The 25,605-nt window shown below is 47.5% G+C and overlaps 1 protein-coding gene across 1 annotated transcript in view; it reads right to left on the bottom strand.

Moving 5' to 3' along the window:
* Positions 1-6,103, bottom strand: part of SLC4A11 (solute carrier family 4 member 11) — a 101,601-nt gene extending 95,498 nt beyond the window's left edge. Inside the window, exon 1 of the mRNA XM_072927883.1 lies at positions 6,076-6,103. Within this exon, the coding sequence (XP_072783984.1) occupies positions 6,076-6,088 (13 nt within the window). The 5' untranslated portion in view covers positions 6,089-6,103. The remainder of the gene's footprint in view (positions 1-6,075) is intronic.
* Between the last annotated feature and the right edge of the window lie 19,502 nt (positions 6,104-25,605).

Raw genomic sequence — 25,605 nt, 5'->3', positions numbered from 1 at the left:
CAACCCGCCCACGCGCCAATTTATAAAAAATAAATATAATAATAATAATAATAAAAATAAAAGCTGGAGAAAGTCCCGAGTGAGGAGCGCGGCTGGAAGGGGAAGGGACAGGCGGTGTCACACCCGGCCGGGTCCTAAAGCCCGCCCGCGGCCCCGGCGGGGACAGCGACACCGCCGAGTCAGCCCCAGCCCCCCCTCGGGGAGCCTGCAGGGCTGTGGGCATTTTTATAGAATATATTGCCTTGGAAGGCACCTCAAAGATCATCCACTGCCACCCCCTGCCAGGGAGGGACACCTTCCACCATCCCAGGTGGCTCCAAGCCCCATCCAGCCTGGCCTTGGGCACTTCCAGGGATCCAGGGGCAGCCACAGCTGCCTCACCACCTTCTTTCATCCAGGCCCTCACCACTTTCTTTCTGCCAGGCCCTCACCACCTTCTTTCTGACCAAAAAAATCCTTCCAAACACTAATTCATATCTATACGGACAAGTATCCTTCAGCTTAAAACCACCCCCCACCTTGTTCCAGCACAACAGGCCCCGGATTGAGGCTCTTCCCTTCAATGTAAAATTAAATCTGTATTCATTTTTTCCTGGGATGCAGGCTGCTGGAAGCATGAGCAGGGGAGATGATGTTCAAAACTTCAGGTGAAAAGCACGGTGCTGATAAATCTTGCTTCTCCCATCAGGTGTGCCCATGGACACTGTGGGGTGCCATCATCCGGACTGGTTTTCTCTGCCACTTCAAAATTCCTGTGAAATAACCTGGCACAGGCAATTTTGAGTCAAAACCAACCAGCTGGGGGGGTCAAAATAAATCCCTGGGGCACAGCACAGTGAGGGAGCTTGAGGTTCTTTACCAAACCAAGCAGCAACAAAGAAGTTTGAAAAGCAGGTGCAGAAAAAAGCAACCTGCAGCCTTTGCTGTAGGAAAAAACAGGCATATTTAAGTTCTTATACCATAAAGATTGGACTAGAACTGTTTGTTTCTTCATTTCCTGATTTTTCTTTCCTCCAGAAGGGTCTCAGCTGGTCCACCTACAGCAATTTGGGAATCCTGGAATGGTTTGGGTTGGAAGGGTCCTTAAAGACGATCCAGTCCCACTCCACCTGACATGGACAGGGACACCTTCCACTAGCCCAGGTTGCTCCAAGTCCCAGTGTCCAGCCTGGCCTTGGACACTTCCAGGGATCCAGGGGCAGCTGCAAAATTTGGATATTTGGAAATGAGGGGTGAAGAAGGTTTAAAGAAATCTTATTGACATCTTGGCTTTTGATTGCTACAGATCTTGGTGTAGAGGCAGCATATCCTGAGTGAACTTTCACCATCCTCTAAATCAACAAACCATATCCAGGGGAAAAAATCCCAAATCACCCAGGAAAGCATTTGACATCATTTGAACTGAGGTGGGAAACTCCCTGTCAAAAGTTGAAGGTTATAGCTATTACTCCAACATGATTCTTATACTAAATCCAAAACACAGCACTTTAGCAGCTCCCGAGGAAGGAAAAAAAAACCAACTCTATCCCAGCCAAAACAAGGACATCACCAAAAAGAGAAAAAAAAGTGGGGGGATTTCTTTTTAATCCTGTTATGTTGGCTTGGAAGATGCATTTATTGAGGAAGTGAATCCTTGTTTGAGTGGCTTAAACTGGACATGTTGAATACAACATTTAACTCTGTGCCCACGTTGAGCATGTGGCAGCAGGTGAGTGGGAGCCCAGTGTCCCCAGGGGTCACCTTGAAGAAGATAACCAGCAAGGACTATGGAATACATGACAGCATACAGGGACAATTTCTCAAGGCCAGGAATTCTCTTCCAGGAGTTTTGAGATCCCTTCCATCCTACATCCTATGGGCTCTCATCTCATGGTAGAAAACCTGGCCCTGTATTAACTCCCTTTTAATACACCAAACCATATTTCCCCATAATGCTAAATTATCATTAAAGCAATGCTGCTCCATGCTAGAAATCTTAGCCCCCCCACCAGTAACATATTCTGGAGGGTATCAGCTCATCTGACAGGATGCCAGGCACCAGAGGGGACATCAGATACTTCAGTGTCTGGCGCTCTCTGGTCTATCCCAGCGTCTCCAGACCTGATCTCTGCAGACATTCTCCACTGTCACAGCCAAGCACAGTCAGCCAGGGGCAGCTGGATCCAAGGAGCAGCAGTTAAACCCTTCCCCAAACCCATCAGCTCTGAGGAGCCTCATCCCAACATTCCCCTCCAGCAGGTTCTTAACTTTATGCACAAAGCCAACCTCCCTCCCAGGCAGAAGTTCATTTTCCTCTCTTATTGACTGACTGGTTGGCATTAAGCAGCTCTTTGTAGCCAGGCTGGTTTGTGGCTGGAAACCAGCGGGAAGTGGATTTTTGCTTCACAACCAGATCATACAGGACCTGCTTGCCTGGTCCAGCAGGATCAGTCAAGTATCCCAGCAGAAGATACTTGGGTTCCCTCCAAGCCAGGGACAGATGCCAGGTGTATTTGCTTTTTAGCAGGATGCTTTTCCAAGACCCTGATTGATTTTATTTTTTTTTTCCCTTTCTGGTGGCCTCACATTGGAGGCTGCAAGAGCCTGGACACAGAAAGTAACACTAGGTGGACCCAAGCATTGCAGAGAAACCCTTATCCCATCCTCATGAAGCTGCACTGGGATTCCCAAAGCTGTGACAGAGCCAAGACTTGAAACAAAAGCAAAGAAGTTGCTTAGGGGATCCAAATTAAAAATTTAGGTACCACCACAGCTGAAGTCTGGGTTGTTTCATTCTGTTTGAATCATGAACTCTTTAAATCCCACCCTACCTCCTGCTGCTTTGATTGCAGCCCAAGAGAAACCTGAGTTCTCTTCCCAGTTCCTGCTGCACATCCTGTTCGTGCCATCACCTGCAGGACCCTGCAATAAAAAAAGCACAGCAGAGGGAGCAGCGACCTGCTGGGAATTCCCAGGTAACTCCTGCCTTGGGGTCCTTGTCATTTGGGATGGGGTTTAAGTGTTTATCCCACCACTGGTCCCTTCAGCCCTGGAGCTGAATCCCACAAGAGCAGCTCTGGGGATCCCATTTCAGGCTGCTCTGAGGAGACCCAGGCTGGTTTCAGGCACCAGCTTTGCTTTCAGGAATCAAAGAAATTAAGTTTAGAGGCCAAGGGAGCCAGTGACCTGCAGTTTGAGCAGGTTTTGAGATTTTGAGGTGAGTTTAGCATCTGCCATCTCCTTTTTGGTGCCTTTTCAGCTCACAAAGGCACTAATAAATATTACACTGAGCAGCATCAGCTCACCCGGGTGAAAGGGAGCACATCAAGTCCTCCTTTAAGAGTCAAATATTTTAAGGTTGCTCTCACCTGAGAAACTCATCCAAATAAGAGAGAGAAGACCATGAAATTCCCAAAACAACTCCAGGAAAAAGCACAACAATCCCTTCAGCACAAGGGGGATTAGGAGAGTTAGGAGGAGAGTTGAGGAGGCAGCTGCACAAGAGCAGACCCAGAAATCTGAAGCTTTAAGGTAAAGGCAACATTCTGCCACTCCTTTCTCATGCTCCCAACTTGAAGGTGAAGAAAAAAAAGAAAATAAAATATCAGTTCTATTTGATGAAAATGTCCATAAACACTCATTCCTTTGTCTCCCTCCTGTACAATCTTTTTCCCCAGCAAGGGAAGGAGCCCAGCGAGGGCCAGAGCTGGTGCTCAACCAAGAGCTGCTGGGAAGGTCAGGCTCCTTCAGCTGCAGATTGCACCCAGATGGTGATTTCCTCCTGGCAGTGGCAGCAGCTGGGGAAGGCAGCCAGGCTCCAGCAGGCTCTGCCAGAGCTGGAGGCAGAAACTCCCTGGCCAAAGCCATGCCAACATGCAGATCTTATTAGGCCAGACCCCGCAGCCAACTCGTGCTACCCCCGGCTAGAACGGGGGGATGAGAGCAGGACTGAGAGCTCAGACATCACCTCTGTGGTCACTGCACAGGCTCTGCCCTGAGCACAGCCCCTTCTCCTGCCACAAAACATTTATTTGTAAAGATCTCCCACCTTCAGGAGGTGTTTAAGGAGACAAAAAGAGAGTAGCTCCCACCCGACTGTGCCTCCCTGGAAAGGAGCCACAGGAGGGAACTGCAGTGTGGGGAGGATCATGGAATCATGGAATGGTTTGGGCTGGAAAGGACCTTACAGCCCATCCAGTGCCACCTCTATCCATGGGCAGGGCACCTTCCACTAGCCCAGGTTGCTCCAAGCCTCAATGTCCAACCTGGCCTTGGACACTCCAGGGATCCAGAGGCAGCCACAGCTTCTCTGGGAAATCCATTGCAGGGCCTCCCCATCCTCACAGGGAACAATTTCTGCTCAATCTCCCATCCATCCCTGCCCTCTGGCAGTGGGAGCTATTCCCTGTGTCCTGTCCCTCCATCCCTTGTCCCCAGTCCCTCTCCAGCTCTCCTGGAGCCCCTTCAGGCCCTGCAAGGGGCTCTGAGCTCTCCCTGGAGCCTTTTCTTCTCCAGGTGAACACCCCCAGCTCTCCCAGCCTGGCTCCAGCCCTTGGAGCAGCTCCATGGCCTCCTCTGGGCTCTCCCCAGCAGCTCCAGGTCCTTGTGATGCTGGGGGAGAGAGGAGCAGCAGCACATGGACATGGTTGCTCTTACAGCCACAGTCTGTCCTCAGGCTCCTGAACACAGCCAGTCCATCCCAGGGCAAAACTTGAACCAGAAATTATTGTGGTCAATTTTGGTATCAAGGAAAAAGTTATTTCCTAAGGAGTGTGGGATTGAAAGCCACCTCCCAAGCAGCAGCTAAAGCTCTGCTGTGGCCCTTCAGTACCTGGGTGGGAGTTTTGCCTCCTGTGACAATCAGAGATCTCTCCATGGAGCTCGTCAGAGCACATCCCCATTTCATGGCTGGTTAACAGCAGCACTCAGGTCTCTGTGTCACACAGGGGCTGTCACACACACGTGCCTGGACCCTGCAGGAGAGCCCAGGCTGCCTCTCCCTGCTGCCAGAGGCCCAACACAAATCCTCACAGCACACAGCAAACCCTGGTAGAATGTGGGATAATATCCTGAGCTGGAAAGGACCCACAGGATTACCCAGTCCAGCTCCTGGCCCTGCAGAGACACCCCAACAATCCCACCCTGTGCCTGAGGTTGTCCAAACTCTCCTGGAGCTCTGGCAGCCTCGGGGCTGTGCCCATTCCCTGGGGAGCCCGGGCAGTGCCAGCACCCTCTGGAGAAGGAACATTTCCCTGATTTCCAACATAAACCTGCCCTGCCCCAGCCCCAGCCATCCCCTGGTGCTGTCCCTGTCCCAGAGCAGAGATCAGAGCTGCCCCTCCTCTCCAGCACAGGGGGATTGCTGAGGCTCAGCTGTGCCACTGAAGAAGAGGGGACATCCAGCAGAAGACGGTTTTCCACTGCTCTGCTTTCTTTGTGGATAAAAATCTTGGGAAAATCCTCCCCTTAAAATGATGTTACAGCTACACAAAGAGTCCTGCTGCCTAATTACTACATCTTGGGCAGAGATAAACACAATAGATTTGCACAGAGCCACAGCTGAATAGCTGACTTCAGCCTTAGTTTAGCCTCAGAGCATTAAGAGATTGTTGATTCCAGTAGAGAATACACTTGCCAACCTTTTTTTCTTTTTTTTTTTTGTGTGTGTAAGAGCACAATTTAAAGGAAAAAACCCTCAGTGACTCCAGGCACTGGCAACCTCAGCCCCTCTCGGGCAGTCAGCGGCGACTCAATGTGAATATTTTCACTGCTGCTGGAGGCAACGTGCTGGTGATAAGGAATTCAGCATGGTGTTTATTTATTTCCAGAACTCTAATGGATTTAGTAATAAATTCTGCTCCTTGCCCAAGACTCAGCTGAACATGTTCTGGAGCCCAAAGCACAGAGCAGCAGATCCAGATGATGTCATGTAAGAGCGCAATAAAGAATTACACAATGAAAGCAGCAGATAAAAAACAGGGACAATCAGCAGCTTCCCAAGATGTAATGAGGAATAACCTTAAATCCCAGCTATGCAGAGCCCCTTGACTAATTAGTCCAGTTAAATCACACATATCCACAGGCATAAATATTTACCTGAAACCTTCATGACGAGGAAGAGGAGGGCACCAGGCAGCAGTGCAGCTTCACACCAGCCAAAAATGCACAGGAAGCAGCAGAAACAAAAACAAGCCTAATGAAGATCATTTTCCAGGCAAAAACTAGATTTTATCTGACTCAGCAGCAGGTTCATGAGGACTTGCAGCACAGAAAAGTCGTGAGCAACTGGAACAACTTCCAGACAAGCTAAAACTCCCACTTTTAACACAAAAATGGATCAGATTCTGGGATGTGGTTGTGAAGATTCTTCACACTTGGGCATGGTGACTTTCATCTCACTGAGCACATACAATTGCTGGCAGCAAACTCATAAAAAGAGAAAAGAAAAAAAAATAAAAAGCCCTTCAAGTTCCACAAGCAGTTTCAAAGCCCAACGGGGTTTTCCTCGCTGCTAAAGGGGATTCAGAGCTCATTGTGCTCATGGAACTCAAGTTGGGCTGCAGGAAGAAACCTCCTGCTTCTCCCTCCTTGAGTGGCAGGGATGCACAGAACACCCCAATAAAGCCATTACAGCTTCCACACAACAGCATGATGGACCAGGATGGGATATTTGGTGAGAGGATGTGGCAGAAGAGGCATTTCAAGGGATGTGTCAAGCACAGGTAGCAGCAAAGGGCTGAGCAGCAGAAGTGCAGCAGCCCCATCAGGTCCTTGTGGAAGAGGAGAATTCACCATGTCCTCCATAGGATCACCAACAGCACAGAGTCCCCACAGTGCCAGAGCCTCGGGTTTGAGAGCCCATCCCTTCAAAACAGCAATTTAAAGGAGTTTTTTAACTCTGAAACGAGTAAAGCAACAATTAATGAAAAGCAATGGAGCAGCACAACCCAACAGTAAGGCTGAGTTACTCTCCCTACTGCCACATTAACCAAAACCCAGCTCTTTTCATGCTAACAGCCCAGCACACATTCTTCAAATTAATTTGCATCAGCAGCATTCCCACCACCTGGAGGAGGGGATAAATGAAGCCCTCAATGCCTTTAGGAAGCAGCTCAGTATCTTTATGATGATATTTTTGCATTAAATGCCACAGACCATTGATGGCAGCAGGGATTTAGTGACTCCCACCGAACAGTGACAAAGAAAAGAGTCTGAAAGCAAAGGATTTTTTCCCCCCAGCCAAACACCTCCCTTTTCCATGGGAGGGAAGAAGGAATAACCAGCTGGACAAGCCATTCCTGAGGTAGAGTATTTCCAGCCAAAAGGGACCTGCAACGATCATCTAGTCCAGCTGAGAGATTAGATCTGCCTTCTGCAACCCTTTCTGGACAGGAAAAACTGTCCCAGAGGCACCTGGAGGTTTGCAGCTTCCTTTTCAGTCTTTACAAGGCAGAAAAAGAAACTTTGAAGCATTTGATACTCAAAGTAAGAAGCCTGAAATCACCTGCAAGTTTACAAAGAAAACCATTCCATGAAAAAATTCCAAGTAGACCACGAGTTTTTGCCATGTTTTACTGCCATGAGGCAGAGGAACAGGAAAGGACCAGTGCAAGGTAATTTTGACTCACTAGCAGAGTTTTCCAACATTAAGCCAGTTCAACACCAGTCTGGTAATCATCTCCTAGGATATTTTTCTTCCTGCACAAACCAGAAAACCCCAAAGGTTGTCATGTAAAAAACAAGAGGGGGGGGTTGTTGAGTTTTACTCCTTTTTAATAGAGGAAAGCTGGAAGAAAAACAAGTGATTCTTATCTCTGAATTCAGTGTTTCACTATCAGTCCTGTGCCAGAATAGAAAATTATTTCCTTGCTACAGGAGAGATCTCTACATGCAAAGAAATGCAAGACTCTAGAATAACTATATTGTATTTATTTTGTAGACAGCCCATCCATACTCCCCTTTCCTCATTCTCCACCTGAGGCTGCAGAACTGTAGGAAGTATCTTTTAACCCTGTTGCTGCCTCTTACCCCAGTGAGCAGAAACAACTTTTACACTCCAAAATGACCAAACCCAACCATTATTTGCCACTTTGAGAGCTGCAGTTCAGAGCTGTCCACCACCTGCTAGGCTGCAGCTCCTGTTTCTGCAGAATTCAGCTGCAATTACAGCTCCTGCTCCCTGTCCTTCTTTTCCAGGATGTATTTGGGGGTGTCCTGGCTGAAGAGAATGAGCAGACTTCAAACAGCCACCTACAACAGTGCTGGCACCTTCTCATCCATTGAGATGCTTCTCTCACAGACAGGCTGGCTCCTGGCTGGAAATCCTGAGAAAATAGATAGAAATTACTGGAATTAAAGCAGAGAGTAACTTGAGAGTCATCTCCTTCTCTGGGGAGCTCCCACATGCCCTGCCCTTTCACCAGCCTCAAGTCCCAGGATGTGGCAAGAGATTACACACAAGGACAGAATAAAACACGTCAGGAGCGCAATTCCTTTATCACAACATCCTGTCCTTCCTTTTTTTGGGGTGGCCCACACCCCCAAGAGCTCAGCCAGTTGTAATATCCCCAAGGCTGGGTTTGTGGACTGAGCCTCGGTGTGATTTCTGAGCTTTCAGCACCAGAATCACCAAAACAAGGGGTTTTCTGAGGAAGGGAATAAAAGCAGTGGTGTAACACCCACCATAGAGCAGCTCTGAATGAAACCAAACATTCTTGGTAGTCCAAGGTCTTTGCTGCCTCCCCCATGAAGAAAACAGATGAGAAAAAGAATGCATTTCCAACCCTCTGCAGACCTCCAGTGTGTGAGAAACTCCAGCAGACTGATATGAAGAGAGCAGCAAGATTCAGCTCAGACTGGCCTGCAGCTCCTGTTCCCACAGGAGAAGGTGTTTACACCCTGATAAGCTGGGCAGCAGTTTGATTTCGGAAATGTTTTTGTTTCAGAGTGAGAAACAACTCCTCTCTTTGCAGCTTTTGCTTCCCCCAAGACAGCACCAGCCTCAGATGATTTTGTCTCTGAGCACTGAAGCCTGCTGGGAGGCAGATAAGCAGCCAAAATTAGGGTCAGAGTTGATGTTATTCCACCAACTAATGCGAGGATCCTTAAGTGACTGAATTTGCTGTCACCCCACACAGCTCTCAGCTTTGGGAAGGAGAGGTCCAAAGATGCCTTTTCCAGAGCAGCCAAACCTGACCTTCATCCCCTCCCAGGACCAAACACACTGATCCACCTTGCCAAAAACCCCTACAGGTATCAGGGACTCATGGTTTGGGTTGGCAGGGATGGTAAAGCTCATCCCACTATCCCAGGTTTCTCCAAGTCCCATCCAACCTAGCCTGGAACTCATGATATTTTTGCCTTTATCCACAAACATGCCAAGCTTCATTCAGCACTGTTCTTCCCTAATAAAACATAAAAACATTGAGGTGAGAAGCTGCATTCACATCTACCTCATCTCCTTGTCCATGCACATCCCTTCAGGCTGGTTGGAACCTCTCCTCTCCCAGCTCAGGGGGGACATGAACTCCATCCCTTCAGCTCCTTCTCTGCCCATCCCACTGAGGCACCCCCTGAGCTGCTGCCAGAAACAGGGCAGCAAACAAAGGCAGCGTTTGGAAGGAGCAAATCAGGGAGGCTGCTGCCCTGGCACGGTGCTTTTCAGCCTGGAGACACAAAGCAGACACTCTCCAAGCTTTTTAATAGAGAGTTTGCCTGCCATTACAAGTATTTATTGATTACAGACTAAACATCACAACAGTTCATTGCCAGCCACCTTCTGGCTCCAGGACTCCCCTCCAGCTTAGCCAGGCTGTTTTCGTGCTTGCTATACCTGAATTCTCACAGTCAGAGTGTGCCCTGCACTCTAAAATGATGCTACAAACACCACCAAAAGTTCATTGTGGTTGTGAGAAATGCTACTCACTTTCAAAAATCTAAAAGCTTTATTAAAACCTTATCAAAAATACAGCAGAAGACTGAATAGAGAAAATATTACAGTGCCAGGAGCAGAGGATTTTTCCCAACATGTGCTCATCCACACAATGGAGGTTTTGCCTTTTAACCCTTTAGTTCCTCCCAAAGTTCTGTCCATTGACTCCTTTGCTGTCCAGTGGTGGAGATCATGTCCTTAAATCTTGATTAGAGCTCAGGTGCTGCCCTAGTAACAATCCCATCCTCCCAAATATCCCAAACCCAGGCCACCCCCTAATAACAAAAAAAAAAGGGGAGATAAAACATAGTTATAAGTCTTATAAAACTCTATAAAACTTCTCCTAACATATATACATGATATTTGTCTTTTAATTCTGAGAGTCAACCATCACATCACTCATCTATCACACCAGGAGGTTTTCATGCTTGCTACACCTGAATTCTCACAGTCAGAGTGTGCCCTGCACTCTAAAATGATGCTACAAACACCACTAAGCACCAGAAGTTCATTGTGGCCCTACTGGGGACTGATACAAATCCCCACCAGGGCTCCTCTCACCTCCTTGGGATCAGGCATTCATTGGGATGGGGATATTCCATCCTGGCCCACACTGATAAATCAGGTGCTCCTGGTAGTTTTAGCAGGAAATCCTCACTGAGGGTTTGAGCTGAGTTTGTGACCCAGCTTTGTGTGGTTTCACCACAAGCAGCCCTCCCCAGACATCATACCCCTGGTTTCTTTTCCCCAGCAGGAGGAAGGAGAAGGAAATTCTGTCCTATCAGAGATGAGCTGGTTCTGTCCCAAGACCAAAACCAATTCAGGCACAGCCTGAGAGAGTTCCAGAAGCATTTGGACAAAGTTCTCAGGCACAGGGTGGGATTCTTGGGCCAGGAGTTGGACTTTGTTGATCCTTGTGGGCCCCTTCCAGCTCAGAATATTCTACATTTCAATGATTTAAATTCAACCCTGAGCAAGGTGAGATTTAACAGCTCTAGAGAACTCCAAATTCTAATTCCTTCTTGCCCAAGGAACATCCTGCAGCTCAGGAAAGTCTGGCCCAATTTGTGGTTGATTCCAGCCCATCCCTGCCCGGATCTGGTGTGAGTTGGGACACCAGGCTGCATCCAGCCTCTCTCATTAAAAAGGTTGAAATCACTGAGTGGCAGTGTCCCCATCACACAAAACACCCTGAGGTGCTGACAGCACCATCCTGGCTGGATTCAAGGTCATTATCTGCCTTTCTGAAAGACTAAAAAGGTTCACCTGGCACATTTCCTCTGTCGTGATCAGCAACAAGAAGTAGATACTGGGAGGGAAGAGTTGAGCAAGCCCTGTGAAAACCATCAGGAGCAGGATGCAGACAGCTAAAGGCTCAGCCCCTCTCCTTGCAACATCCACCCAGGGTGAGTGTTCCTGGCCACAATTCCCAAACAAACATCCCATTAAGGTTTTGGTTCCACAGAGAAAGCAAAAGCCTGCAGCAGTGTTGCTGCCAGCCTTTGAACACAGTGGGAGTTACTGGTGATGGGCATGGAGAGGGAAAAAGGGCATCTCCAGAGCCCAAAAACTGCTCCTTCCACTGCTCCATAAATCTGCTCCAGCCCAGAACCCTGGATTGGATAAAAACTACCAATAAATGTATATTAAAGAGCTCTTGCAGCTTCCCAGCCTATGGAGAGGCTTCCTAAGGTGTTCTCCAAGTCTGGATTCCAAGTTAAAGGTCTCTACAGCACATGTGCCCCTCACAGGAGGGCTCACTCATCCTCTGAGGTCATTTCAGCATCTCCAAAAATCCTGCAGCAGGGAGACCTATAGCTCTGCATTGTGTCACCAGAACAATTACCTTCTAAATCTTCATAATATTTCTTTTCTTCCCACCTTTGACCACGCTCTTCAGTCTCCTCCCTTGTGCCCTTGGAGATTTTTATTATTTCATTATTTGTAAGGCAGAAACTTCTCCCTGCACTCCCAGTAACCAAGAGAACCCTAAATCAAAGGGAGATCAGATCAGACAAAGCCCTTCAGATGTCCAGCAGCACAAACAGGATCAGCTGTGGCCTGGAGCAACACAACCTTCACAGGCTATTTCAGAGAGGTTAAGCAAATTTGGCTCAATAACACAAGTTTATGCCCCTCTTCTCTCTGTAAATCATGACCCATTCACAACACTGGAGCACAGATTAAAGAAAACAGGGTTGATTAGCACCACACAACTCAAAAGAGGTTAAATAATTATCCAGTCATTATCCCAACAGAATACTTGTGGCTAACACACACACAAAAAAAAAAAAATTCCCAAAGTTTGGTGCTCGATGAAGCAACAGCACCTCTGCTCCAAAGAGAGGTGATTTGCAGTGATTTCAACCATCTGGAAGAGTTTTTTCAGGAGGCACAAAGCAGAGCAGCCCAGAAGAACAGAACAGGGAGCTCTGGGGGAAGCAGCTGAGGTGCTCTGAAGCAGGTGAAGCCTTCCTTGTCAAAGGGACAGAAACACAGGCATAATTCCAATAAACCATCCCTGAGAACAGGCTGATGTGTGGTGGGATCAGGGCAGGAAAAGCAAAAATCTCCTCCAGGCTGTACAATTCCTACACCTTCCAGCCAGGACTTCCACGTGCCCTGAGCAGACAGTGCCCTCAAGGTGGCATTTCCCTTCCCAGTATGGGATGGGAGTCCTGGGAATGGGATGGGGACACCAGGCAGCCCCCAAGATCCAAGAGACCCCAAAGCTGCCAGAACCCCCCTCTTAGCAATGCTACAATCCTGGAACAGGCTTTGTTGGCACAGGAAGAGGGGGAAGCAAATCTCCTCAAGTGGCATCCCTCAAAGCTGGAAGCTCTCCAGAAGTTCAAGACCAGCATTTTTTGGGTGGGTGTGGGAATCCAGGGCTTCTCTCTGGCTGCCCTGGCAGGTCTGGGACCCTGGCAGGGGTCAGGAACCCCCCTGGACAGAGCCCCCAGAGACACTGGCTGTGATCTCTGTCCATGGAAAAGAGTTTTCAATCTTACAGGGTGAATTACCAGCTCTGAGTGTTTGATATCAGTAATAATTAAGTGTGGCACGGGTGCAAAAGTAAAATTTTAGGTTTCTAGATTAGGGGTTCAAAGGGGACAAGATGGAGGAAATTGGGTGTGTCTTGTCCTTTTTCTCCTTCTTCATGCCCTCCATGTTTCACTGTGGTGTTGGCATTTTTCTGTTGGTTCAGGCTGGGGACACACTGTCCAACGTAGGTGACAGATATTGGCACGTTATTGTAAATCCAGCACAGGTAGTTTGTGGTATTTAATGTTTGTACCATCCCACTGAGGGCAGAGCCCCACACGCTGCCCTGCAGGACAGAGCTGCGGCAGGGCAGCAGAACATGTCAGAGATAAACAGAATAAACAACCTTGAAACCAGCACAGACCAATTATGGCTTCTTCTTTGGCAGTGGGGCTGAAAGAAAGAGACTTTCTACAATCTCGGGATCATCAATACCCACAGATTCCGACAATTAAGACAAAGATAAAGCCAAGTTTAAGAAGAAAATAGAACAACGGGAGCAAAACTTACTTCTCTGCATGCCAACCAATGCATTTGGATGATTCTTCCTCCTCTTCCCAATGGCCTGTGGCTCCTTCCTTGCTTGGGTAACCCCAAAAGCCCCAATCCCATTCCTTTATTGCCCACAGACAGGGGCTATCCCTACCAGGAGCATCAGGGAAGAAACCTACAGCTGAGAACAGCAAATTCCCGTTAATCTTCCTGGCTCATGGGGATGGAGGCAAAAGAAAAATAATAAAAAGAAGAAATATTAAAAATAAATAATAAAATAATAAAAAATAATATAATAAAAATAAAAAGTAAATAATAAAATAATAAAAATAAAAAGTAAATAATAAAATAATAAAAATAAATAATAAAAAGAAGAATAATAATAAAAAGAAGAAAATAGAACAACAGAAGCAAAACTTACTTCTCTGCATGCCAGCCAATGCCTTTGGATGATTCTTCCTCCTCTTCCCAATGGCCTGTGGCTCCTTCCTCACCCCAAAAACCCCGATCCTATTCCTTTATTGCCCACAGACAGGGACAGGGGCTATCCCTACCAGGAGCATCAGGGAGGAAACCTACAGCTGAGAACAGCAAATTCCCATCGATCTTCCTGGCTCATGGGAATGGAGGGGAAAGAGGAATAATAAAAATAAAAAGAAGTTAAGAAGCGTGCACAACAAATGCTGTCATTTATCACAAAGCAAGATTGTCTATAAGGCAGATCCAAATTAAGGGTGTCAATTTGGAGTGGCACAATATTCCCAGCACAAACACATTCTGCTCATGTGTAATTCTTGGATATAATCAAGGAGCTGGCAGGGGGAGCAGGCAGCAGGTCCTCAGAGCTTGCTCTCGAGGCTTTGGGCTGAGGAGAGCCCCAGGCACAAAATAAATGCATCTGCTGCTTTTAAACACAGATATTCCAGAATCATGGAATTAATTGAGTTGGAAGGGACCTTAGAGACCATCCACTGCCACCCAGGGACACCTTCACCATCCCAGGTGGTTCCAAGCCCTGTCCAACCTGGCCTTGGACATTTCCAGGGATTATGGGGCAGCCACAGCTTCTCTGGGCACCCTGTGCCAGGGCCTCCCCACCCTCACAGTCAATTTTTTTCAAATTTCTGTTCTCTTGCAGAAAGACTCTCTATCCATAATAGACTTTAAGGTGCCTAGAAAAGCAATCTGAGCAAATTTTCCCCAAGTGTTTCCCAGATCCAAAGAAATCTAAGCAGGTGTAACAGAAAAAAAAAAAAGCACTCTGCAGCTATTTCATCTTCAGTTCAAAATCACTCTCCACATTTCCCCCAATTTCTGCAGCCTTTAGTCCCAGATCCCAGCACTGAGCTGGCCTTGGAGGAGGTATTTGGGCTGGTGGTGGGGCTGACCCTGACTGGGTGCCAAAGCAGATCTGTCACCGCCCTCCCCCAGCTGGACAAGGCAGAGAAAACACAACAAAAGGCTCAAGGTCGAGACCAGGGCAGGCAGAGATCCCTCACTGGTTAAATCTAGAGAAAAGCAGACTCATTTTAGGACAGTTTGTCTCATTCATTGCCAATCAAATCAGAGCAGGGCAAGGAGAAGTAAACCCAAATTTTAGAAACACCTTCTCCACATCCCCCCTCCCTTCTTCCTGGGCTCAGCTGGGTCCACCTTGGAGCCATGGGACATGGGGAAAATTTCAGCCCCTTCTCATGGAAGCCACCACTGTAGCCCTCACCCATCCCAAAACCATCACCCAACCCCTGTGCAGGCCTTTCCTTCTTCTCTTGAAGAGTGAGGGACACCAAGGCCACAGCAGCACCCCTAAAAACAGCCTCAGCTCTGGGAGGGTCCTCACCCAGCTGCCCTGGCATTTCACTTCTCCAGATGGAGCCACTTGAACCAGCTGGGTGATTTCCTCTTGCTGTGGTCCTCCAGGGGAAACCAGAAGGCTCTTGGGCAACCCAAGAGCGGGGTTTTTTTGTAGTGGTAGAACCAACACTCAGCCTGCTCTGCTCCCTCACTTTATTGGTGACAATGTCCATTATCCTGTCACCCTGGGCACGAGGGACCCTCAGGCACAGCTGGGATAAGGACACATGGACACTGAGCAAGTGGGACCACTGGAACTCCCCAGGGGACCCACAGGGTGCAGAGGCCTGGAGAGCCTTATTTAAACCCCCTTCCCTAATAATTGAACCCCAAGAGCAGACTTCTTTCCTGATTTTGGAAGCATTACCTCAGCTATGAGTGACCAGAGCAATGATTTTACCTTCACACTCCTAAACCCAACCTTATGGAGAGCTTGGAGAGACCACCAGGGATCACAGAGCTTGTTTTAGGCAGACAGAAGAGCTGGTAGACATCAATATTTTCATTTTTTAAGGCCACAGACCTGCACCCGAGTTCTTCAGGTTCTCTGTAGTTTGTGCAGAAGTCAACAAGACACCAGAGGCATTAAACATGGTTTTTATCTTCCCATCCACTCTCATCAGTGGTGAAAGTAGACATGTAAATAGTTCAGTCCACCATGAAGCACTTTGTATCTTCCAAAAGGTTTTTAGGCAAAACAGGGTGGGTGTTACCTTTTTTTAATCCCCTGCTCTGGCCTGAGAGAGGATCAGGACACTGTGGGACACCGAGGATCCCCTGGGACCCTCAGGCAGAGCTGGCCTGCAAGGGGACAGTGACCCTGGGCTTGGGGGACCCCTGGGATCCCCCCAGGAGTATTGAGGAACCCCAAAATCCAGGGCCACCGGTGCCCATCTGCAGCAGCACAGGGCACAGAGGCAGAGGTGGCCTGAGGGGACAATGGGCAGGGACCTTGGGCACATTTCACATCCCCCTGCCCACCCCATGCTGGCACACAGACGACCAACACCAAGACAGCGACCAAGGTCATTTCAGGAGGTGGCTGCACTTCGGTGCACTTTGCAGCAAGGTCAGATCATCCAATTCAAACATCTGGAATTTGTCAAAATGGGCTTTGCTACATCAAAGAGACCCCCAGGGAGGGATAAGAGTTTCTCTTCAGGGAGGGGCACTCTGTGAAAGCCCTGAGAAAGCCACCACTTAGCAAATGGGTTTTATGGTGCACTGAAGGCACTCGTCCTGCTCAGCCAGACCGGGTCGGTGCTGCAAACTCAACTCTTCCTCACAAAGGAGGGCACGGCCTCCTCCAGGGAGGGACAGGGACAAGAAAGGGAGCCCCAGCAGGACAGCCAGCACAGCAGGGCCTGCTTTGTCCTGCACCGTGGGACTCCTGGTCTGCACATCTTGGGTTGGACTGGGCTCTAGGGTTCTGCTTTTCCTCCTGAAGAGCTTTCTGAGGCTCTAGGGTTCTGCTTTTCCTCCTGAAGAGCTTTCTGAGAGCAGACATCTCCCAGCGGCAGCACCTCGGCGTGGCCCCGGCAGTTCTGGAGGCAGAGGGTTTGTACAGCTGATGGCTCAGGTTTTGGCTTTTTTATTTTTCAGATTCTGTGCTGCTTTAGTGTGGAGTTCTGAGCTTAATATTAGGGGATGGTGAACTCTCCTCACAGAGCAGGGAGACAAAACAATTCCTTCTCCAGCTGGGCACCAAGGACAAACGATCCAAATCTCAAGAGCACAAACAACGTGGGATGAAGAGACAAAAACAAGAAGGATGGGACTGCCTGGGCTAAAGCTGTAACTGGACAGTTAACTCCAACATGCAAATGGAGCAGAACTTACAAAAATGAGAGACCCCATGACCAGCTGTCCATTTTGTGACCATTTTGGGTCCATCTTGGGTGTAGCTCTTGTGCTGCCCAAGGTGGGTCCATTGAGGCCTCCTAATAAATCCCTACTTTGTTATTTAGCTCTGTCTAACCTCTAGGTCAGCCTTCACAGCCACAAGAGGAGGAACCTCGACCACCACACCACCCCCAGCCCAACAAAACAACATCCAGAAGAGGTACAGAGAATAATTTACTTTGGAAAAAACCTCCCAGACCATCAAGTTCAACCTTTGACCATATGGTTCATGTGGTTTTGCTCCTCTCAGCTCTGCCAACACTCCCCTTGGCCTTGCCCTGACATCTTTTGTTTCACAGCAAAGCCTCCTCTGAGGTGACACACACATGATTTAAGCCCTTGGGGCCTCCCCAACCTCACACATCATTGTCACAACCCTCTTCTCGTGCCACCCTTGCCTCACTTGGCCACCAAACCCCCAGCCAGGATTGCTGGGCTAAAAGCCCTCTGAAGTGGTCCTGAACTCCTGCCTGGTTGGATTATGGAGGGATAAGTCTGAGATTGTTTTCACACACCCCCAGTTAATGTCAGATGTGAAACTGGACTTTTTAGCCAGAAAGAGCTGCCTGAGCTCAAGTTTAAAAAACTCTCAGCTCTGCTATAAATTGCCAAGGTGTGTCACAAGGGAGAGAGTGCACAGGGATTAAAACACTCAGTGCCTCAGAAAGAGATGAATTTGTTCTCCAGTTGTAACGCGGGGTGTTATCCCAGGGGTTAATTTTAGATTTTAATAGACAGGAATTACTCACATGGGAGCATTCTTAGAGGGGGATTGCAGACACAGACCTGTCTTGCAATCCAGCATGGTTTTTGCAGTGCTTTAAACTTCAGAAGGTTTACTTCCAAAGAGTTGTTTTGCATTTCAGTTCCAAGCTCATTTGGTTGGAAAGAAGCACCAAGGCCAGAGAAGATGGAAGGATTGTTTGAGGCCAGAACATCCAGGGGCATTAATTATTTAACTGAAGGGCCATCAAGATGTGGCAACCACAGACACATTATCCCTGTTAAACACATGAAGGGGATGCCCTGCTATGGAAAATTCTTTTAAATTTATCTTTTAAATCTCTCTGGGACTGGTGACTCCAACACTGTCCTGGACAACCCTTTCAGTGAGGAAATTTTCCTTAATATCCAACCTGAAGCTCCCCTGGCACAATTTGAGGCCATTTTCTCTGATCCTGTCCCTTGTTCCTTGTGAGGAGAGACTGATCCCCACCTGGCTCCACTCTGCTGTCAAAAATCCATGTGTCTTATCCAAGAGGAAAGCCCCAAATGTCACATGGGACCTTCCCCCAGTGTCATTGAAGTGGACCAGGCTGGTGGTTTTGGTCAGCAGGTTCTTGCTGCAAAGTCTCAGCTCCCCACAGGGAATTTCAGCAGCCTGAGAGGTTATTTTGTGTAATTGAGCCTGAAGGACCCCCTCAGCCTCACCCTGAGGGGGTCCATCAGTAAAATTAAATTTTAAGTGCTCACATCATACCAGTGGGGCTTTATCAAGGTAATGCCTGCTAACATAAGCAGGTATTAAATTGTTGTGGCCATTTGACACAAGCCTTACTACCACCACTTCTCACTAATAATTGAACCTCAGGAGCAGACTTCATTCCTGATTTTGGAAGCATTACCTCAGCTATGAGTGACCAGAGCAATGATTTTACTTTCACACTCCTAAACCCAACCTTATGGAGAGCTTGGAGAGATTACCAGGGATCACAGAGCTTGTTTTAGACAGACAGAAGAGCTGGTAGACATCAATATTTTCATTTTAAGGCCACAGACCTGCACCTGAGTGCTCCAGGTTCTCCACAGTTTTTGCAGAAGTTAACAAGACACCTGAGGCATTAAACATGGTTTTTTCCTTCCCATCCACTCTCATCAGTGGTGAAAGTAGACTTGTAAATAGTTCATGCAGCACTGTATATTTTCCAAGAGGTTTTCAGGCAAAACAGGGTGGGTGTTATCTTTTTTTAATCCCCTGCTCTGCTTTTGCTAACATTTGGATGGAGAAGACTGTTTATATATATTCATAGTAAGACAGCACACACACAAACAAAACAACAAAAACCACCACATATTAATTTTGAAGCTCTCAGTGGCAGATTGGCTCTTGGTTGGATTCTAGGTGCAGCTAAAAATCACACGTATATAGAATTTTTTATCTAAAATCATGTTGCAGATATATTTGAAGCTGCCCTGTCCAGCCTTGTGTCGCTGCTGGGTGACTCCTACAAGGTTGCTCCTTCTCACAGTGTGGAGGTAAAATAAAAACCAACGATCTTAGGTTTTAGTTACAGTTTTGACACTGCAGTTTTAGAAAAGCATTTGGAAGTGAGATCCTTTATCCTTCAGAAGTGAAAAGCAAGGCCAAACGCTCAGCGCTGCTCTCCAGGACATCTTTTTCAAGATTCCCCCCAGTTCTTCCACACCAACCTTGTGAGTACAAGCAAAAGCTGCAATAAAACAGGAGTTCAGCAGCCAAAAGCCCTGTGGGGGTCACAGGGGGTGTGCAGGCAGAGCTGGGCTCCTATATTGAACATTTAAACTCAGAGCTCATTAAAAAAGCATCAACCCCACCCCGCATCTGCCCCTGGAGCCGCTGTGAGAGCTGCTCTCCAAATTCACATTTCACGCTACAAGCGGTGGCCGAGCACTCATCCAAGCAAATAAAACTCACACTCTCCTCCAAGACACACAACTCTGCTGCCTCCCCGGATGCAGACTGAAATATCAAACCATCCTGTCCTTTCAGACTCCTCCAGAAACATGTCACTGGCACGTTCCCTCATCTGCAGAGCTGCAGAGACCCAGCGACCCTGGAGCGCTCGCGACACCGGAACGCGCTCCAGCTCGTTTTTATCTGCCTGGGAACTTGAAGTCAAGGTCAGGGCTGCACTCACAGACCTTTTCTCCTCAAAGCATCTCTGCTCTGCTCCAGGCAGTGCCTGCATCACACCTTCCCCCATCCCTGACTGGAAGTAGAGCTCCAGCATCAACAGCAGGGTCCACCAAGCTGCTCGAGGGGCATGGGATGGCAGCCACAGCGCTGGAGGAGGCTCCAGGGAGAGCTCACTGCAGCCTTCCAGGACCTAGAGGCAGAGCTCCAGCATACCTGACAGGAGGCAGAGCTCCAGCATCAACATCAGGGTCCACCAAGCTGCTCAAGGGGCATGGGATGACAGCCACAGTGCTGGAGGAAGCTCCAGGGAGAGCTCACTGCAGCCTTCCAGAAATCCAAGGCAATTTCCCTGAGGAGGAAGGATTCAGAGGATTCCACACACCAAGCTGCTCAAGGGGCATGGGATGACAACCACAGCGCTGGAGGAAGCTCCAGGGAGAGCTCACTGCAGCCTTCCAGGACCTAGAGGCAGAGCTCCAGCATCAACATCAGGGTCCACCAAGCTGCTCAAGGGGCATGGGATGGCAGCCACAGTGCTGGAGGAAGCTCCAGGGAGAGCTCACTGCAGCCTTCCAGGACCTAGAGGGGCTCCAGGAGAGCTGGAGAGGGACTGGGGACAAGGGACTGGTATGATAGGACAAGGAGTGGCTTTATATTGAAGGAAGAAAGGTTTAGATGGGATATTGGGAAGGAATTCTTCCCTGTGAGGGTGGTGAGGCCCTGCACACGAAGGAGTCCTTTCTGTCCACCCAGGTGCGGGAAACTCTCTGGTAAATCTCTCCAAGGCAATGCTCGGGGGATTTCCCTGAGGGGGAAGGATTCAGAGGATTCCACACACCAAGCTGCTCGTGGGGCATGGGATGACAACCACAGTGCTGGAGGAAGCTCCAGGGAGAGCTCACTGCAGCCTTCCAGGACCTAGAGGGGCTTCAGGAGAGCTGGAGAGGGACTGGGGACAAGGGACTGGAATGACAGGCCAAGGAGTGGCTTTATACTGAAGGAAGAAAGGTTTAGATGGGATATTGGGAAGAAATTCTTCCCTGTGAGGGTGCTGAGCCCTGGCACAGGGTGTCCAGAGAAGCTGTGGCTGCCCCTGGATCCCTGGAAGTGCCCAAGGCCAGGCTGGACAGGAGCTTGGAGCCACCTGGAACAGTGGAAGATGTCCCTATCCATGGTAGGGGATGGCACTGTGTGATTTTTAAGGTCCTTTCCAACCCAAACCATTCCATGGTTCTGTGATAAGATTTGGTTTCCTGCTGCTCTATGCACAGAGTGATGGATTTGCAGAGCCCTCACCTATTGCATTTTTTTCAGGTGAAAGCAAAGTTACTCCTATTTCTAAACAGTTGGGGTTTCCTAAGAGTCTCAGCTTTCAACTGCTCTGTTTTCAGGGGCAGTTAAACACCATCCCAGCTCCTAAAGCAGCTGGAATACATCAAGGGCATCATAATTAAAAACCCTCACAGGTGAGGTGTTTGTATAGCCAGAAGAAGACACCATAAAAATGCCTGTATATTAAAAAAAAAAAAAAAATCTAGATAAGTAAATCCACCCCCTACACAGTGGAAACTGGAAAGGGCAAAAGAATCTCTTAGGGAGCAAAATATGGGAAATTCTTGGCCCACTGGGCACCCTGAAAGAGCTGAACAGGAGGGTTGGGGAGCATTTGGTGATGCAGAGTCAAGATTAAAGCACACCAAGCTCAGGTTGAAAGTCAGCTCCACACTTCAGAGGCAGATTTTTAGCTCTGCAGGGAAGTAACAATTTCCTGATGTGTCTGTCAGCACGAAAAGAGCTGAAATCCTACTTCCAGCTAATAGCAACTGGAGGAAAAAGCAGAGGGACTCACAGGACTAAAGAGCCTCCTCAAAAATAATTTGTGGGAATAAGGAGCACTTGAGATGGGTAAAGCATCCACAGGAAGAATTAATGATGGACCTGGTTCTCAGCTTGGTAGAGCAGCTGAAAAATCCGGTATTTTCAAAGAGGGATTAACCAAGCTAACAAGTCATCAGTGCCAGCTGAGGAAACGGGGTAAGGTCATGGCAGTGAAGACAAAACAAACTCAAAATGTGCAATTGCAGAATTAATACTCAGATTTTCCTTCCTTCAGGAGAAAGGAGATGTCACCCACAAGTGCCCAGTGCTGAGGATGGAATTTAAGGAAATCTCTTTTTCCCCTCTACCAAAGCAGGTTTACTTAAAAAAAAAAATCACCTTTTGCTTATTTAAAACCAGCTTGAACAAGACTGATATCACCCTCACAGAACTTGTATTTATCTTTGTATTTTTGCTAATTCTGGCTACAGACTCTGATCTGCTGAGAAAGGATCCACACATCCTTTCCCTACAAAACATCTCTCAGCCTCTGGTACATCATGTACTATTTAATATACCCAGAGAGATGAGGGAGGCAAAAGCTCCAGCTGAAAATTACTCAAGGAACAGTGGTGTTAATAGAAACCTGCCTGGGGGAATTAGTGCTCATCATCCCAACCTTCCTGTGCCTGCCTGGATTGGTCTCCTTCCTGGATATCTGTGTCACACTTGGGCTGCATAACTCCCTGCCAGACCTCCATCTTGTACTATTTTAGGTAATAAATGAATCAAATACCAAAAAGCATCACTTTTTTTTTTTTTTTTTGCCGGTAGCCAGAAGTCTTATTTCCTAATAGTTACAGCAGGATTTAATGCATACTTAGTGCTTTTGAGAAATAAAGTGTTATTTAAGTGTCATCATAAAGTACTCATGGAAAAAAGCCAGTTTAAAAAAATCAAAGATAATTCAACAGGGAAAATAATTTAAGCTTTTCATAAAGGATCTCACTTCCAAATGCTTTTCCAGCAGAGATTCCTTCTCTGGATTGTTTTCATTCCCCTAATCATCAAGATGAGAGTCACATTCACATTTAAATAAGATATGGTGGGAAGCACTACTATGGCTTGTCAGAGCTCTTCAGGGAACCTAGATCATCATCATTACCAAAAACAAACCCAAAAATACCTTAAATAGTCAGAAACAAGTATTTATTGCTTCAGAGTTACCCTCTTTCAGGTTCACAGTTTCTCTGCTCTGCATGAACAAAATGATTAAATAAAAATCAGCAACTGAATTCTGTTGTTGTTGACAGAAATTCAGTGCTCAAAACTTCTCTGAAACCTGTGATTTAAAGGTAATTCTTGCACTGCCTGGTCAGCTTTTAGGCACTGAAGAGCATTTACAATAGACAAGAACTGGTCTCCTCCCCTTCATGTGGAGTCTGTAAGGGAAATACTCAACTCTTCCAGCACAGAAGTTGAAGCCTTTCTAGGTTTTTACTGGTAACAGCAAAAAAAAAAACCCTGGAAAACCAACCAGCTTCAAGAGTACAGGATGTTCTGTCAGCCTTTGGAAGTCAGAGCACATGAAAAATAATAAATTAAAAATAAATCTGACCAACTCTTGCCAGCTATCACCAGCCTCTAATGATAAATGGAAATATAGTGGCTTTGAGGAAATACCATTTTCTTATCTTTTGTCCTGGCTCTTCCATCCCACACTAACAGCAGCCCCTTGAGAGATGGTGATGATGAAATCCAAATCAAAGAGTGGGTTTGGGGGGTTTTTTTGGGTGTTTTTGTTGTTGTTGTTGTTGTTTTCTTGTTGTTGTTGTTTTTGGGTGGTTTTTTGTTTGTTTTTGTTTGTTTTTTTAAGAAATTCCAGTCCCAAATATGTGAAGGATACCTGGAGCAGCCATGGCATGGATGTGCTCATTCCTGCCCTTTCTGCCTTTCCAAACTCACTTTGGAAGCCCTGCAGAGGAAATCTCATTCAGCAGGGATCTGGGGAAGACCAAGCACTTGGGATTTGGGGAACACCAGGCCCTGGAATTTGGGGAACGCCAGGCCCTGGGATTTGGGGAACGCCAGGCCCTGGGATTTGGGGAACACCAGGCCCTGGGATTTGGGGAACGCCAGGCCCTGGGATTTGGGGAAGACCAGGCCCTTGGGGTTTGGGGAACGCCAGGCCCTTGGGATTTGGGGAACGCCAGGCCCTTGGGGTTTGGGGAACGCCAGGCCCTTGGGGTTTGGGGAACGCCAGGCCCTTGGGGTTTGGGGAACACCAAAATGGTAGAAGTGGCTGCTCCAGCCTGAACTTGTCACACCTGAGCCAGGCACATGCTCCTCCAGCTGCAGGGCTATTTTATAAGAGTGACTGAGCAGAACTGGTGATTTTTTCTTATTAATGCCATTTCTGGTTACCATGGAGCTCTGCTGGATGTTCAGAGCTGCTCACCCACGCCAGGCACTGAGGAACATTATTGCAGGCAAGACCCTTCAAGGACTTTTCAGGAAGATAATTCAGCCCACCCAAAACGCCAATTTAAAGTTTCCAGCAACCAGAGTAACTTGAAGTGACCACTCATGGCGTGGAAAGAGGGGAAGGAAGCTGGTGGTCAAATGGTTTCATCCCAGGCTGAATATTAAACACTCAGCTGCTTTTTAAGGCTCAGAGAATGAGGAATTTGGACAGTAGAGGAAGGCAAAATAATTAATGGTGCCCTGTACAGGGCCAGGAGTCACTGGATGATCCTTTTGGGGCCCTTCCAACTCAGAATATTCTGTAGTTCTATGATCAGCCAGCATAATTCAGGAAAAGTTATCCAGAGGTGTTGTTCAGAAAGAATTGTTCACAGGGCAGCACCTTCCAGTGAGGAAACAGGAAGGCAGAAACCCTGACACAGAAGAGAAATGTGAGCAGGGGCTTCTCATATTCCATTATCAGAGATGTGGCATTAAAAAAGCAGCAAGGGAAGAAGATGAACTCGTGGTGGAGCATCACAATTATTCTTTCTTCCTTCTTTCCCATCCAGGATGAAGGATGGCAAGGATCCTCCAGTGCTTGTGGGGCTTTTGGACTGCAGAAATTACAAAAATCCTACAGCTCTTACACAAATCACAGCCAAACCCATGAAAAAAAAAAAAAAAAAAAAAACAAGTCACAGGATGGTTTGGGTTGGAAGGGACCTTGAAGACTGTCTAGTTCCAACCTCCTGCCACAGCCAGGGACACCTCTCACCTGCCCAGGTCACCCCATCCAGCCTGGGCTTGAACACTTCCAGGGATGGGGAGTCCACAACCCCTCAGGGCAACCTGTGCCAGGGCCCCAGAGCAAAGAATTTCTCCTCATATCCAATCCAAGCCTATTTTCCTTCAGTTAAAGCCATTCCCCCTCATCCTGTCACTCCATCCCATTGTAAAAGTCTCTCCCCAGCCCTCTTGGAGGCTGCTAACATCTTGTGGAACCCTTGAAAAACTACCAAAACCCACTGTGGAGCCTCAAGCAACAGTTCATAACCTGAGCTGCCAGGCAGAAAAAAAATCCCATAATCTGATAATAAATAAAAAATTGGATAAAATAATAATAACATAAATAAGTAATAATAAATAATAATAAAATATATAAAAATTAAAAACAATAATAAAAATAATAATTGGATAAAAATAATCTTTTCTGCATCTTTTT

This window comes from Taeniopygia guttata, chromosome 4 (assembly GCF_048771995.1).
Source record: "Taeniopygia guttata chromosome 4, bTaeGut7.mat, whole genome shotgun sequence".
NCBI lineage: Eukaryota > Metazoa > Chordata > Aves > Passeriformes > Estrildidae > Taeniopygia > Taeniopygia guttata.
Note: the sequence above shows the minus strand (reverse complement) of the source record. Positions and strands in the feature narration are given on the sequence as shown.